General features: G+C 41.5%; 1 protein-coding gene across 13 annotated transcripts in view; it reads right to left on the reverse strand.

Annotated features, from left to right (window-relative positions):
* Nucleotides 1-15,189, reverse strand: part of LOC129718648 (cGMP-specific 3',5'-cyclic phosphodiesterase) — a 178,739-nt gene that overhangs the window by 97,616 nt on the left and 65,934 nt on the right. For 6 of the 13 annotated variants that reach the window (XM_055669630.1, XM_055669628.1, XM_055669625.1 and 3 more), the window contains one exon: nucleotides 122-997. The exons of 6 other annotated variants lie outside the window; for them this stretch is intronic. In XM_055669630.1, coding sequence (XP_055525605.1) covers nucleotides 122-291 — 170 coding nt within the window. In that variant the 5' untranslated portion in view covers nucleotides 292-997. Of the gene's footprint in view, nucleotides 1-106; nucleotides 998-15,189 lie in introns of those variants that run through there. One more of the 13 variants, XM_055669636.1, reaches the window with a different exon arrangement.

Raw genomic sequence — 15,189 nt, forward strand, 5'->3', positions numbered from 1 at the left:
CCAGAAAAAAAATCAAAATATCGGTTATGGTACACTGGTGTATATGACAAAGTCGAAAAAACAAACTTGAAAATCCAAACAAAAAACTCGTGCATTCGAAACACACTGTTTAATTCTCTACCAAATGTTTTGCATCTTTGCTTCCGATTCCACTATTGGTGCGGATGACTCGACTCCGTTGCTGACGGCAACGCAACAATCACCGTTGCTACCAACGGCAACGATGTCATCCTTGCCACCAACACATTCCTCTATGTGGTTTTCCTCTGCTGACGGATAATCCGACGACATTTTCACTCAGCCCACCCAAAACGGTTGCACACACTGTATTTTTCACTGTTTTTACTACTTCCTCGTTTCGAGAATGCTGGATGCCTGTGGTGCAAAGGTCTGCCGGTGGATACTGGTGACAACTCAGCACAGACGATCGTTCGTTTGTTGGCCGAGTATTCGCTGCTGACGACTTGTCACACTACTTTAGCTGTCGACGATAAACGGGTGACACTAATACACTGTAAACCCCGGTGCTGCTCTAGCTACCGGAAGGTGCCGACACGAACCGACCTCAATCAAGCTCGCAAACCGGAAGAACGTCCCCTCCGGAGACCCGGTAAGTGGTCGCATTAAGCACTCGCCCCAAGCGGAAGCAACCATTGCACGTGCATGGCTGAAAGCTTGTTTTTGTACGCCGCATTTAATAAACACTACTAGAAATATGACACTCGTGAGCACTTTTCCGCCGGTGCAAAATGCTGGAACGCCGGTAAGCACTTTTTTCGGGCAACCTCGCTAACGCACAGAGTGCTATTAAGCGAAATGATTTTAATTGCACGAAAATTCCCTTTGCCGCCTGTTCTTTGTCCCTAACTGCTTCTGCTGTACGTCGCTGACCTTATTGCCAAGTACATGCTTATATACTTGAGTGGGAATGGATCAAGAAATGCCGAAAACTGCAAAAGTCACAAGATTTCCAGTTCGTTAGGTTAGGATTTGAAACCTGCGAAGGATAAAGTAAAACTAAGTTAAAATAGATCAATTTCATCGATATCTTAAATCTATTATTATATTTAATATCTTATAATCTAACTCGATTGATACATAGTACAAAAGTTTTCCCTTTCTATGAAAAAAGTTATTATTTATGAAAATTATTATAAATAATTTGTCCGTTCAAGAAACTTGTTTATGAAAAATAAATTATCAAATGTTCTATTCCGAATGCGCGAAATAAATAACGTATTCAAACTTGCCTTTTTTGCAAAAGTACGTCCCAAGTAGCAAAAAAAACTGCAAATGAAACCAAGAGCAACATGTTATTATCGATGACACCCCGTTAGGCATATAGACGCGAGGCATACGGACGCGAGGCATAGTACGCTAGGCATAATGGACGGCAGGCATACGGACACGAGGCATATGGACGCGAGGCCGAATAGACGCAAGGCCGAATGGACGCGAGGCCGAGTGGACGCGAGGCTGAATGGACGCGAGGCCGAATGGACGCGAGGCCGAATGGACGCGAGGCCGAATGGACGCGAGGCCGAATGGACGCGAGGCCGAATGGACGCGAGGCCGAATGGACGCGAGGCCGAATGGACGCGAGGCCGAATGGACGCGAGGCCGAATGGACGCGAGGCCGAATGGATACAAGGCCGAAAGGACACAAGGCCAAGGGGAAGTGATGTGGAATATGTTATTGTCGTCATCATCTACACAGCATTCGATAACATGTATTTCGCTTCAAAGTGTCATTTAGAAAGCAATACACTCGCGGCCTTCGGCCGACTCGCTGTTCGAGCGAATGCTGTCCTTACTCGCTACCGCTCGTTCGGACTTAATTAAGGGAAGAAAACTCAGTTTGAGTAGACCTAGCAAACCAGTAAATCAGTCGTTTGGTTGCGAGAGGCCGCCGCTTCCGACGGCGGGTTGGCGGCCGGCTCGGACTGCGGAAACCACGGCGGCTTAGTGCCGCCTCGTTTCCTTGCCCTCGATTATGCGTCTTCGCCGCATGATTTCAAGAAAGGTATTATACCCAACTTAAACTCTGTAGGAATATAATAACACCTGAACTACATTATTGGATCTCATGCGATCGTACAACATCGCATTCGGCCTCGCGTCCATTCGGCCTTGCGTCCATTCGGCCTTGGGTCCATTCGGCCTCGCGTCCATTCGGCCTCGCGTACATTCGGCCTCGCGTCCATTCGGCCTCGCGTCCATTCGGCCTCGCGTCCGTTATGCCTTTTGGCAGTATGCCTCGTATCCATTATGCCTCGCATCCATTATGCCTCGCGTCTGTATGCCTAGCATACTATGCCTAACATCCATATGCCTAGCGTCCATATGCCTCGTGTCCCGTCCCCGTTATTATCTACTGTACATATTTACACCACAATATTGGAAACAACAATAAAGTTGTTGTTTATCTATTTGAAAGTAATCTACATACTCTTTAAGACGTTTTAAATTCTACTGAAGGAGAATATTGAATTAATCTAGTTATATTATACTCACAGTATCATTCGGTAGAAATTCGGTAAAATTCAAATTTATTCGCTATAATAGCGAAGGTGCAATTATCCCTTTTGCGATACACAACTGTACAGCCAGACAATATGGATCGCTCTTCAACCATGTTTACATCTTTATCAAACCAATCTCGCTCCTCGTGAGGGGACAGAAATCAAGGTTGGCTCTACCTAGCACAGGATTTTCCATGACGCACCTCGACTCTATGACGTTTTTATATAGCTTGTTCTTGCGAAAGTTTTTACTGGTGATAGTGTAAGTTTAGAAAATGGGTCCCGGCTTTTTTACCATGCGGTTGGAGGTTTAAAGCTCTTGCTCTCTTGGTTTTTACTAGTTAATTTTTTTAGATCGATGCTTAAAAATCACTTTCAGTGCTTCGGTTTTGCCAATGATGATGATCCAATGATCTTTCTAGGAGAAAGGTAAAAACATTATAAAAATGTTTATTTCAAATGGAACAACAACAAAGTACAGTTACATCTTTAAAACTATTCTTCTGCATACGTATTACATTCTCAGAAGATAGTCTTAACGTGAGTGTTAAAACTCAAGTTGCTCACTGGGCTCGATTATGCGAAAGCGACTATTCTGAATGCCTTTAATGATACTTTGGCGGAAATTGCCTCTTTCGTCATGGTCGAATGCAGCAATCACTACTACTTTACAGTGGGGGCCCAAAAATAAAACAAACCCGTTTTTTTATCGTACGAGTTAAAAACATTTATTTGTTATTGAAAAGTTACCAAAAATTCGCTAGATTTTTTTTTACGAGTTTTTTTTTGCAGAGAACTTATTGATTGAATAATCAACATTCAGCTCCTTAAGAATATTGTACTCTCAGCTTAACAATGCTAAGTTTGACAGCCTTTCACTCTTCATAGTCGTACGCAACCTATTTTCAATCAGTTTCATCTTCGAAAAAGACCTTTCTCCAGTTGCGTTCGAGATCATTAGGCTCAAATAAATCCTTAAATAAAATAATTTTTGCAAGGCACTAACGAGTTTTTGATTTTTTTCTTCATGTAATCATCTTTTTTGAGCTCCACTTTGATATACGCGGGGTTTTGTGGTGACAGCTCATTTTGAATAAATGTAATAATAAATTCGGTTCTTGCTCACTGTTTATAGCCAGATCTAACTGTCGAATGATTTAGACCAGAGGTGCCAGATGTTTTCGAAAGTTGTCTGCAACTGTTCGAAATCTCGAAATTTTTTCTTGATATCTGAAAAAAAACCTACCGCAATTTGAAAAAAAATGCGATCCGCAGGCAAAAATTTGCACACAATTTGAGTAAGACTGCGCAAATATAAGGCTACGTTGGCAATAATCTACTAGGAATAAACTAGGAAAAAACTAAACACATCTGCAGGTCAATAAATCTGCACACGGACTCTGAAAATCTGCATTTTACAACGCAAATCTGGTATCCCTGATTCGGACAAGTAAACTTATTTTCGTAATCAACAGCAATGCATTAAGAAAACTTGTGGATTATGTATTTTCTTTCCTGCTTGATCTCCCACGCGCGCTGGTTCGATTCAAATGGTGTGTTAATGTGTGTCATTCCAAGAGAATCGAAGGATCTTATGGATGTAGTTGTGATATTGGCGCTCGCGAAAAAATACACTGAAGAAAAGTTTTAAATTGAAATGGTCTGTTCAAATTTTCTTGCTGTAAATTGAACTTTTGATTGAATCTCATTTTCGATAGAGAAAAGAACTTTTTCTCGTTTTGTGGGGGCCCCAAAAATGTGGGGGCCCGGGGCCCGGGCCCCCTGGGCCCCCCTTAAATCCGGCTCTGCCTGTATAACTGCTTTCCGTTATGCTTTTTCCTATGACACTAACCTGCACTAAATTACACTAGCACTATGTGGGTGGCTGCAATTTCTGCACCGTTCGAACGTTTGTAACACTACTCCTATTTCATTGTTTTATGTCTAAGTGAGTTCATAATTTCATCTGTAACGTTTGAATTTGAAACGTTTGAAAATGTGTGTAAAAGGTATTATCAGATTATTTCGAGAATTGCTACACGAAGAAATAATTGAAACAAACTTGGGTTAAGTACGTTCCATTATCAGAATTTTCAAAAACATGTAAGCACCAGGGCAGATGATGGGATTTCCTATATCCTCATCAATAAATCTCCTGATAGATCTTTAAAATTCTCGGTGAATATTTTAAACAGTTGTTTTGAGCAAACACATCTTTCCTAAAAATGGAATAATCGTATAATATCGACTAGCCGATATATGGCCTGTTTTGTGAAAGTGCTGGCTTAAAAAAAGCTGACAAATAAGACTGTTCAAATTTAGTTTAATATATTTCAATTTTCATTATCTATCGGAAGCCCTATGTGCAGATGACAGGGTCTCAATATCCATTGTTATCGAAACTATGGAGAACAATTACGCAAATGATTCCCCATGTATTAATTGAAACCGAAACTAATTCCACCGGCACCTGGATAATGGAGCACACACCGAAGCGGCGATAGAATTATTATCGCAGTGCCTCTGTCAACGCTTAGCAATCAATAGGAAATAAAGCCCATTATAAATTATAAGCATCATCCACGAATAAATGGTTTCGAGCATTCGATTGCCCGCGTATGTATATCCAGCACAAAAACTTTGGTACGTGTCAGCATTGTTTAGCGCTAGTAATGGGAATCAATAAAAATCTGTACTGCGCGTGGCGATCGAAACCGGCTAAAGCTATCGTGTATGAGAGGTTGCATTCAGTTATCACTTTTTTTATTGCTCCGCCTTGTTGGGTATAGATAACTTCGCGGGAACAGCTCCCTACTGTATTCTATTTTTTGTATTAACCATCTTTTAAGCATAAGAACCTGCAGCCATTAATCTAAAATGTTTAATCGTCCTACTTTCTCTATTCGAGTTTTAAAAAGCACCGTAATCGAAGAAAAAAGGTGTAAAATTACCACCAGCGCACACTGGAAAAAATAGTCCCAAATTCCTACTAATTAAAAGCCGCTGGGCTGGTAACCTGAAATATAGCATTTCTTATGTAAAATTGGTCAATAAATCAAATGGTGATAGTTTATCCTGTGCAGGGCACGAAAAAAGGGCTATATTCCCAAAAATACGCAAAAATAGGGTGAAAAGGAAAAAATTTCCCATTTTTGCCGTGCCCTGCACGAAATGAAATTTTACAATGAAATGAAATTTTACATAAGAAATGCTATATTTCAGGTTGTTGGTCCAGCGGCAATTACTTAGTGGAAATGTGGGTTCCGGTTATTTCACTACATAATCGCCGCTCGACTGGCAACATGAAATATAGCATTCCTTATGTAAAATTGGCCAAAAAATCGATTGCACAGGAAATGGCCTATTTTGCCTCTTTTCACCTTATTTTTGCGTTTATTTGGATAAATAGACCTTTTCCCGTGCCCTGCACAGAATGAAACTATCACCAATCGATTTATTGACCAAGTTTACATAAGAAATGCTATATTTCAGGTTGCCAGCCCAGCGGCCTCTAATTAGTGGGAATTTGCGTTCATATTTTCCCAGTGTGCAGCGGCGACCTTCAGCATCAATACGAGACGTGGCGGAAAACTAGGCACCTCATCGACTAATGTTATGCGACGAAAGGATGGGCCTACAGACTCGTCGGAAGCTGGAATAGCCAACGAAGCACCAACGAGACTGAATCTGTCAAATCAAGAGCTCGGAGGCTTTACGACAAACTTTTGACCGAGATCGGGGTGTGTTATTATGAATAATAAAACCTACTAAAAGACTCTGCCAGAACCGCAATTTTACACCGAAGAGAATGGATGTTCTCAATTCAGTGAAAGTTATTCACAGGGTGTTCAATAAGTCCGAATACACTCAAAAATGTGTTGAAAAATGCATATAAAGGGTAAAAGTACCGGTTTTGGTCATAGTGTGTTATACATGAGAGATATGTGTCCTTCTTCCTTCGAAAAATATGTAATTGAATCAGTTCAACGGAAAAATCGGATGAATTTGCCTATATTCTGCACTAACATTGAGTTTAAATAATTGGATCATGTTATTTTGTTTACCTATATGTCAACCAAAAAACTTCTCTAGGTTCCTCTTTTGGCCATAGCATTGCTGAATTGGCCACATGGGGCTTCTATTTTGGCCAATTCGCAGAAAAAGTTGAAGCTACACGAATTTATTTTATAATTTGACTTTGTCATCTAGATATATTTAATTAGCAGAAAGTCCTGGCTACTGAACTAACTAAAAGGACAGTATATCTGGTAATCAAACTAAAGAATAATATTATATTCACACATAAGTAGGATAATAATTAACACTGACATCACATCATTCATTGATCTACATTTATTTTTCGTCTGTCATTGATCTATATTAATAAGTTTCCGCTCTTTGCTTTTTACCTTTCTCCTAGAAAGGTATAGCAATCACTGGAAAAACCAAAGGTATAAAAGTGCTCCAAAGGGTCGAATCTCGTATATCAATCGACTTAGTTTGACGAGCTGAGCATTTTCTGTATGTGTGTGTGTATGTGTGTGTGTGTGTGTATGTGTGTGTGTGAATGTAACGCTCTCCCAATCTCACTCGATTTTCTCAGAGATGGCTGAACCGATTTTCATTAAACTAATTGCAAATGAAAGGCCTAGTTGCCCCATAAGACCCTATTGAATTTCATTGCAATCGGATTTTTAGTTTAGAGGTTATGTTTAAAAATATGAAAAACACGAAACATCAATATCTCAGAAACCACTCAACCGATTTTAACAAAATTAGTTTTAAATGAACGAGCTACTCAAAAGTGTTCAACATTTACACAGTTTTATGTCTACTGCAAGACTAGTGTACTCGCACTTTTAGGTATATTGAAATAAATCAAAATGGATCTCCCGAGATGGTCTAACAAGCCAGTCGGCGTGAGTTTGGCTCGGCTCTCGGCTCGGGAGAAACTGTTAGTGTTAGTAGGATCGTAGTGCTAGCCCCGCAATTGCCCTTTACACTAAACAGTTGACTGCGAAATATAAATATATAAACAAAAAGTCGAGTTCCGAATCAGAATGTGAAGAATGCTTACTTTGCTTAGCATGGATTTCAGAATATTTCTACGAACATTCCTAGCACCAAATTGCTTCATTTGGTCAAATCGATGTTAGGATTTTTTTGTTCAATTGCTATCATAGCATGTTTGATTGGTCTCATATCATGTAAACACGTTTTGTTTCGTAACTTTTGCATGAACCATCGGATCAAACAGATCAAACATTCATTGCTGAGATAATCCAAATGTATTTTTCAAGATTGTTTTTGTACACTACGCATAATTGCATCCAATTAGTTACCTCCAAGATACTGCAATGTACTACGCGTTTCCACAAGTTTTTTTTTATTTTTTTTCAACATATTTTTTGAAATTATCATTTAATTTTAAGTATATTTTCAAATAAAAATCTTCCCTTCAAATCCTAACGAACGCATCTAGCACCAAAAGGACTCAAATCAGTCAAACCTCTGAAAAAAAACATCTGTCAGTTTGTCAGTTCCTATATAAGCTGACCACATTTTGTTTCGTCATTTCTGAATGAACCTTCGGATCAAAACGTTATTTTTCATCAAATAACTAGACTGTTTAATAATTTCCGGAATTTGTCCGGCCAATGTTATCACCGTGGGTGAAATGAATAAGGTTTCTAGAACCTTGGAAGTTTTCTTTTAGTAATGTGAAGAGTTTGATAGTTAGGAATTAACTGATGCATAATTGATCACTCAAATTGGTTTTGTTTACTTGTAATGTATATGTGTGAGTATGCGTTCATCTATTTCCTTAAATTTTATTGCGTTTAGAATTATTGTGGATTAAGAGTAAGTATGGTAAGTATCAATGTATATAATTTCAGGTATGTTATAATTTGTTTCTGTAATTGGCGTTTGGCGAGTGAACATTGTGTAAGTTACAATAAGGTGAGTAGACTTTTAATCATGCTCTAAACATAGCATAAGATCCGCAACATCTCGGCCTCCGTTGAAGCACAGCATTCAATATTCTGGCGCAGCTCATTCAGTAGGTGGTTTCTCAATGGCGTATTGTGATGGAAGCTCACTTGAATTGTCATCAATTGGTAGCAAACAAAGTTCGGTTGTAGCTCTACGACGAATGCCAGACTGTGTGCGCACATCCACCACACGGACTATGTGGTCTTTGTTCGGGTAGACAGCAACGATACGACCAAGAGGCCAATGTTTTGGCGGAACATTGTCTACTTTTAGGAGCACCATATTTCCAATTTGGAATACCGTGGGCTCCTTTCTCCATTTATTTGGTCGCTGGTGCAGAAGAGATATGTAATCCTTTGACCAACGTTTCCAAACGTCGTTGATCATTCTTTGGGTTGCCTGGAAGTGTGAGAGCCGGTTAATTGGTATATGTGATGTGCCTGGTTCGGGAAGACAGAAAGTTGGTTCTCCCAGCAAGAAGTGAGCGGGTGTAAGAACAGAAAGATCTTCAGGGTGATTTGTAAGCGGAGTAAGCGGTCTAGAGTTCAGTATGCTTTCAGCTTGAGCGACACCAGTGCGCATCTCGTCGAAGCGATGTGGTGATGAACCCATGATGCGAACCAGATGATGCTCAAAGGATTTGACCGCTGCCTCCCAAAGTCCACCCACATGTGGAGCGCGTGGTGGGATGAATTGGAATTCGATGCCTCTTTCCAAGCACTCGTTGGTCCATTGAGTGGAATTCAGCTGCCTTAATAGTTGTTGTCGTAATTCATCGATTTCGTGAAACGCGCCAACGAACGCGGTGCTGTTGTCACAGTGTATTACGCGCACGCGACCGACACGACTCACGGAGCGTCTCAACGAATTGACGCAAGCGGCTGCTGACAAACCGGCGACTATGTCTAGCACCACGGCTTTAACGACGAAACATACGTACACTGCAACCCAGACTTTAATTGGAGCACCCCTTCCTGCAAGTTGGCGGACGTAAAACGGCCCGCAGTAATCTAAACCCGTATGTTCGAACACCTTTGCTGGTGTTATGCGGTATTCAGGTAGTGGAGCCATGTATTGATTGCTTGCCTTTGGACGGCACCGGAAGCATGTGATACGAACTGTCCTCCGAGCTAAATCCATACCACGTAGCGGCCAGAATCGCTGTCTAATCGTAGCCAGCAGTTGAGATGGTCCTGCGTGGAGAGTTTGGTGATGAATTGATCTTGCTATAAGTTGTGTGAGATGATGATCAGCTGGCAATAATATGGGAAATTGCCTGCCTTGTGATCCCTTAAGATTTGCTAGTCTTCCGTTGAGTCTCAACAGGCCAGTGGGGTCAAGGATCAGATCGAGATTCTTGAGAGAAGATTTAAACTGCAGGTCTTTCAGTGAGTTGTGACCGCTCGGCTTACTTCGTAACTAGTGGATTTCTGTTGCAAAAGCAGACTGCTATGCAATGCGGATGAGAGCCTTTAACGCATTATCATGTTCTTGAATCGTTATCTTTCCGGTGATTCGTTTTTCCTCGCTAGCTCTGCAGTTGGTCACAAATCGCAAACAATAAACCGTGATTCTAAATAGTATGGCGAGCTCCGAGTATGCTGATATCCATGAATCAGCTACGTGCACATGTAGGACGACTGTCGGTTTTTTCTCAGTAGCATGTTGTTCGTTTTCTATTGGGGTTTGACTAAGATTGAATTGAGGCCAATCTTTGGTTGGATGCAGAAGAAAATCTGGCCCATGCCACCACAGTTGGTCCTGCAATAATTGGTTCACTTCCGTGCCTCTCGATAAGTCCGCTGGATTTTCTGTGGTGGGGACGTGCCGCCATTGGGAACCTTGGGTGAGTCGTTGAATAATGGAAATTCGATTGGAGACATAGACCTTCCAAGTTTTTGGTGGAGAGTTGACCCAATGCAGAACAATGGTCGAATCTGTCCAGAAGGTTGGCTGTCCGGAAAACAAAGTTGTGTCTAGCACACTGTCAACTAGCTGGCTCCCTAGAACGGCAGCGCATAGCTCTAGTCGTGGGATTGTAAGACCGTCAACTGGAGCAACACGTGATTTCGCGATGAGAAGTTGGCTGAATCTGTCATTTTTGATATCACACGAGACTGCATAGATGCAGCACCCATATCCCTTCTCAGAAGCATCCGTGAAGCAATGTAGTTCGTAGCTTATTGGCGCGGATACCAACACCCGCCGAGGAACACGCAAATTTTTCATTTCGATAATTGATGACCGGAATGACAGCCACCATATTTTTAGCTTCTCTGGAAGTATGTCGTCCCAATCTAAGTTTTCAAGCCAAAGTTGCTGTATGAACATTTTAGCGCTGGCTACAACTGGCCCAATGAGGCCCAGAGGATCAAACAGCTTAGACATTTCAGATAAAGCAATTCTTTTGGTTATTTTGCCTATATGAGGCATGTCTGGAACCTTAAAGCCAAACAGATCTTCGGACGGGAACCACAGAAGTCCAAGAGTTTTGACAGACGGTGATTGGTCCAGTTCCAGTACTGGTACAGTTTCACGATGCTTCTCAGGTATGTGTTCTAAAATAGCTGGATGATTAGATGCCCATTTTCTTAGACAGAAACCAGCTCTGCTTAGCAATTTTATAAGTTGTTTGGATGTTTGCACCAGAGTATCTAGATCGTTGGATCCCGTGAACAAATCGTCAACATAAAATCCGTTTGTCACTACTGGTGCAGCTAGCGGATATTCCTCACCGTCATCGAATGCTAGTTGATTCAATACTCTCGTCGCCAAGTATGAGGCACACGATGTACCGTATGTGACGGTATTCAATTGATACGGTTTGATTGGAGATGAATTATCTTGTCGCCATAATATTTGCTGCAATGGTGTGTCGTCTGGGTGTACCAAAATCTGGCGGTACATTTTTTCTATGTCTGCTGTCATGACATAGCGATGCAAACGAAAGTTGAGAACAATAAAGAGAAGAGTGGGTTGCACTGTTGGCCCTGTGAGAAGCAGATCATTGAGCGACAGATTATTGCTGCTTTTGACAGATCCGTCGACGACGACTCGAGTTTTAGTTGTTGTGGAATCGGGACGATGGATAGCGTGATGGGGTAAGAAATACTGGGGCAACGCGACGCGATCCGATACCTCCTCCATATGACCAAGTTGCTTATACTCTTCCATGAATTGCACATAATCAGAGCGAAGAGCCTCGTCAGATTGAAATCGTCTCTCCAGAGCAGTAAATCGTCGTGCGGCTATTGACCATGTTTCACCGATGAGTGGAAGCTTTTCTTGACGAACGGGAAGGCGCACTATATAACGTTCTTCAGCAGTTCGACTGTGAGTGTTGACAAAGTGAGTTTCGCATTGCTGCTCTTCTAATGTGTAAGACTTGCCTCGATCGAAGTCCTCTACTTCCCAGAACCTTTTAATTTGTGCATCTAGACTGTCGAGAGTAGACACATGGCATGCTACGGGATGAGCAATGAAGTTGGAAGGAACTTTGCCGGCGACGATATATCCGAGACTTGTCTTCTGAAGCACGGGAAGTTTATCATCGAATGATATTTGCTCAGCTTGCAAGAGACAAGAGAAAAGCTCTGCACCAATAATAAAGTCAATGCCCTGGCTGAGATGAAACTGTGGATCAGCAAGCGGTAGATGTTGAGGAATTTTCCAAGCTCTAATGTCGATGCTTCTTGTTGGTAGACTAACAGTCAGTTTTGGCAGTACTAAGCATTCGACACAGTACTCACTGGGTCCCACACGAGAGGCTAATTGAACTGTCACTGCATATCGCACATTCACTAGAGCTTGTCCAATGCCGCTGACCGGTATATTAACCTTTTTACGCTTTACACCCAGTTGCTGGCATAACGATTCAGAAACAAAACTTGACTGGGATCCACTGTCCAGCAGTGCACGTGCAAGTTGGAATTGTCCAAATTTATCCTGGACTTTTACGAGAGCGGTGAATAAGAGCACAGTTGAATCACTGTCGATTGATGGTGTGACTGTTTGACAGACGGAGGGAGGAGGTAGGACTGTACCGGACGAAGCAGGAAAGGGCGCGTGTACCGACGACGACGACATCGTTAACCGATCGACCGAACCGAGCTCGGAATTGCTCATCGCCGCACCGGAGTTTGATTGCATCTTATTGATGATCAGTTGTTTGTTGAAAGATGGCTGCGTGTGAGATGAAACAGCAGTTGCGATCATGGTAGGAGTAGGCGGAAGGTGAAGCAGCGTATGATCCTTCTTTTGGCAATATTTGCAGCACCCACTATTGCAATTTTTTGCCAAATGCGAAGCTTTTAAGCAATTGATACACAGGTTGACTCGTCTCACCAGATCTAAGCGTTGAGCAGGGCTCCGAGTTCGAAATAATTCGCATTGAAATAAATAATGGTTTTGTGTACAAACTGCGCTTTTTAAGGTTTGCTCCATTGTCGAGTTGCTAACAAGCGGTCGAGCCTTAGGAGGCTTGGCCTCCGTAAAAGAAATAGCAGTTTGCGAAAGCTTGATTGACTGAAGTGTCCGCGAATGTTCGTGGACAAACTTTAACAAATCCTCGTAGGTGGGGCGTTTTGTTTTATCCCGCTGGTTTTCCCACAACCTTTGTGTGTGATTATCCATTCGACTGAACAGAAGTTCCACCAACACAGAATCCCAATGTTGTGCTTTGGTCTCGAGTGAATCCAAAATTTTCACATGCTTTTCAAATTCATCGGCCAAATCCAATAACTCTTCAGCGGATTCTTTACGAACTGGTGTTGTTGAGAACAGTGCAGAGATATGCTGTTTGATTAGCATAACTTTGTCCTCATAACGCTCGCATATCATACTCCACGCAACGGGATAGCTCGTTGCTGCGGTAGGAAGGGTGCAAATAATTCTAGCTGCATCGCCTTTCAACGATGCTCGTAAGTAATGCAGCTTTTGGAAATTTGAAAGAGTAGCATGATCATGAATCATTGCCAAAAACAAATCATGAAATCCGGCCCAAATTGCCAGATTACCATAAAATTCGGGAATTTTCAGCTCGGGTAACCGCACTACAGATGCGGAACAAGCACTTGTCGCTTCAGATACGTTAGCAGGGGGATGAGGATGTGGAACAGTAATGTTTTTTGATGACAGTGATCCCTTCAGACGAAAATACAAATTTTGATACTCTGCACACGTTTCAGAAAATGTTGGATCACCAGTGCGAAGTGAATCTAGTTCGGTTTCGATGCGCTCTAATTCTTCCATTACCTTGTCCAGCCGTTCAATGCGAAAGGGAACCTCAGCTGCTTTCGATACGTCAAAATTATCATCTAATTCGCGGATCAATTCGATCGATCCAGTAACATAAGCATGTCTCGCATGTAATTGTTTCAATAGCTTTGCCTTTTTATTTCTGGCAGCAGTTGCCATCTTGTATATCGTCTCTTTTTATTAGATATAGAAAGAAAACTGTACCCACCTGCTATGTCCGTACTTAACCTCTCTAGTGCTTGCTGGTAAAAATATGTAGAATTTCGATTTCCAATGTCCAGACAATCGATATCGCAGTGCGGTGTCCAATTCAATAATTCCGTGACCCTCGATAGGAAGTCCCTTCATCCAGCCAGTCAGCAACCCTCAATTAAACGTCTGTAGATCCGACCAGTCAGCAGGCCAGAGTGGCACGAAGGATGGCAGTATCCGAAACAGCAGCAGCAGATTTTCTCCTCATACAATTGCCACGGCCAGTGAAAAACAGCGAAATATGCACGATCAATTGCACATGTCGTTTGCTAGATCACTCTACTAATACCAATCTCGATACGAGTATAAATTGCACACGCGGCGAGGAATCTTTTTATTTCCAACGTTTCGATTTACACGAACTTTCAACTGTGTGAAAGATTTGCGAGACGTGGTCCCGGGTTTCGGCACCATAAAAATGTTTGATAATTTCCGGAATTTGTCCGGCCAATGATATCACCGTGGGTGAAATGAATAAGGTTTCTGGAACCTTGGGAGTTTTCTTTTAGTAATGTGAAGAGTTTGATAGGAATTAACTGATGTATAATTGATCTCTCAAATTGGTTTTGTTTACTTGTAATGTATATGTGTGAGTATGCGTTCATCAATCTCCTTAAATTTCATTGCGTTTAGGATAATTGTGGATTAAGAGTAAGTATGGTAAGTATCAATGAATATAATTTCAGGTATGTTATAATTCGTTTCTGTAATTGGCGTTTGGCGAGTGAACATTGTGTAAGTTACAATAAGGTGAGTAGACTTTTAATCATGCTCTAAACATAGCATAAGATCCGCAACATAGACTTTAAGCTCTTTCAAACGCTACTAAGAACAATCGAATCGGTTCTGCCGATGCTGAGAAAATCGAGATATAATGGTCGTTAGAATGAAAATATTCACACATACACATACTTCCGCACACACACATACCTCATTCAATTTTCGAAACAGGATTATTTGGTACCTATAGCTTCAGGTGTGTATGCACTCAATGAAAAAAATATGTTTGGGACAAAATTAAGTTGTTTCTTGTCCAAAACAAATTCAAATGTTGCATGTGTTGAAAACCACACACCAGGGTAAACAACGTTAGTTTTTTTAGGATGCGATGAAGGTTAAAATACTTTTTTACAATTATCAATTTTATTCTATTATGACCAAAACT

The sequence above is a fragment of the Wyeomyia smithii genome, chromosome 1 (genome assembly GCF_029784165.1).
Source record: "Wyeomyia smithii strain HCP4-BCI-WySm-NY-G18 chromosome 1, ASM2978416v1, whole genome shotgun sequence".
NCBI lineage: Eukaryota > Metazoa > Arthropoda > Insecta > Diptera > Culicidae > Wyeomyia > Wyeomyia smithii.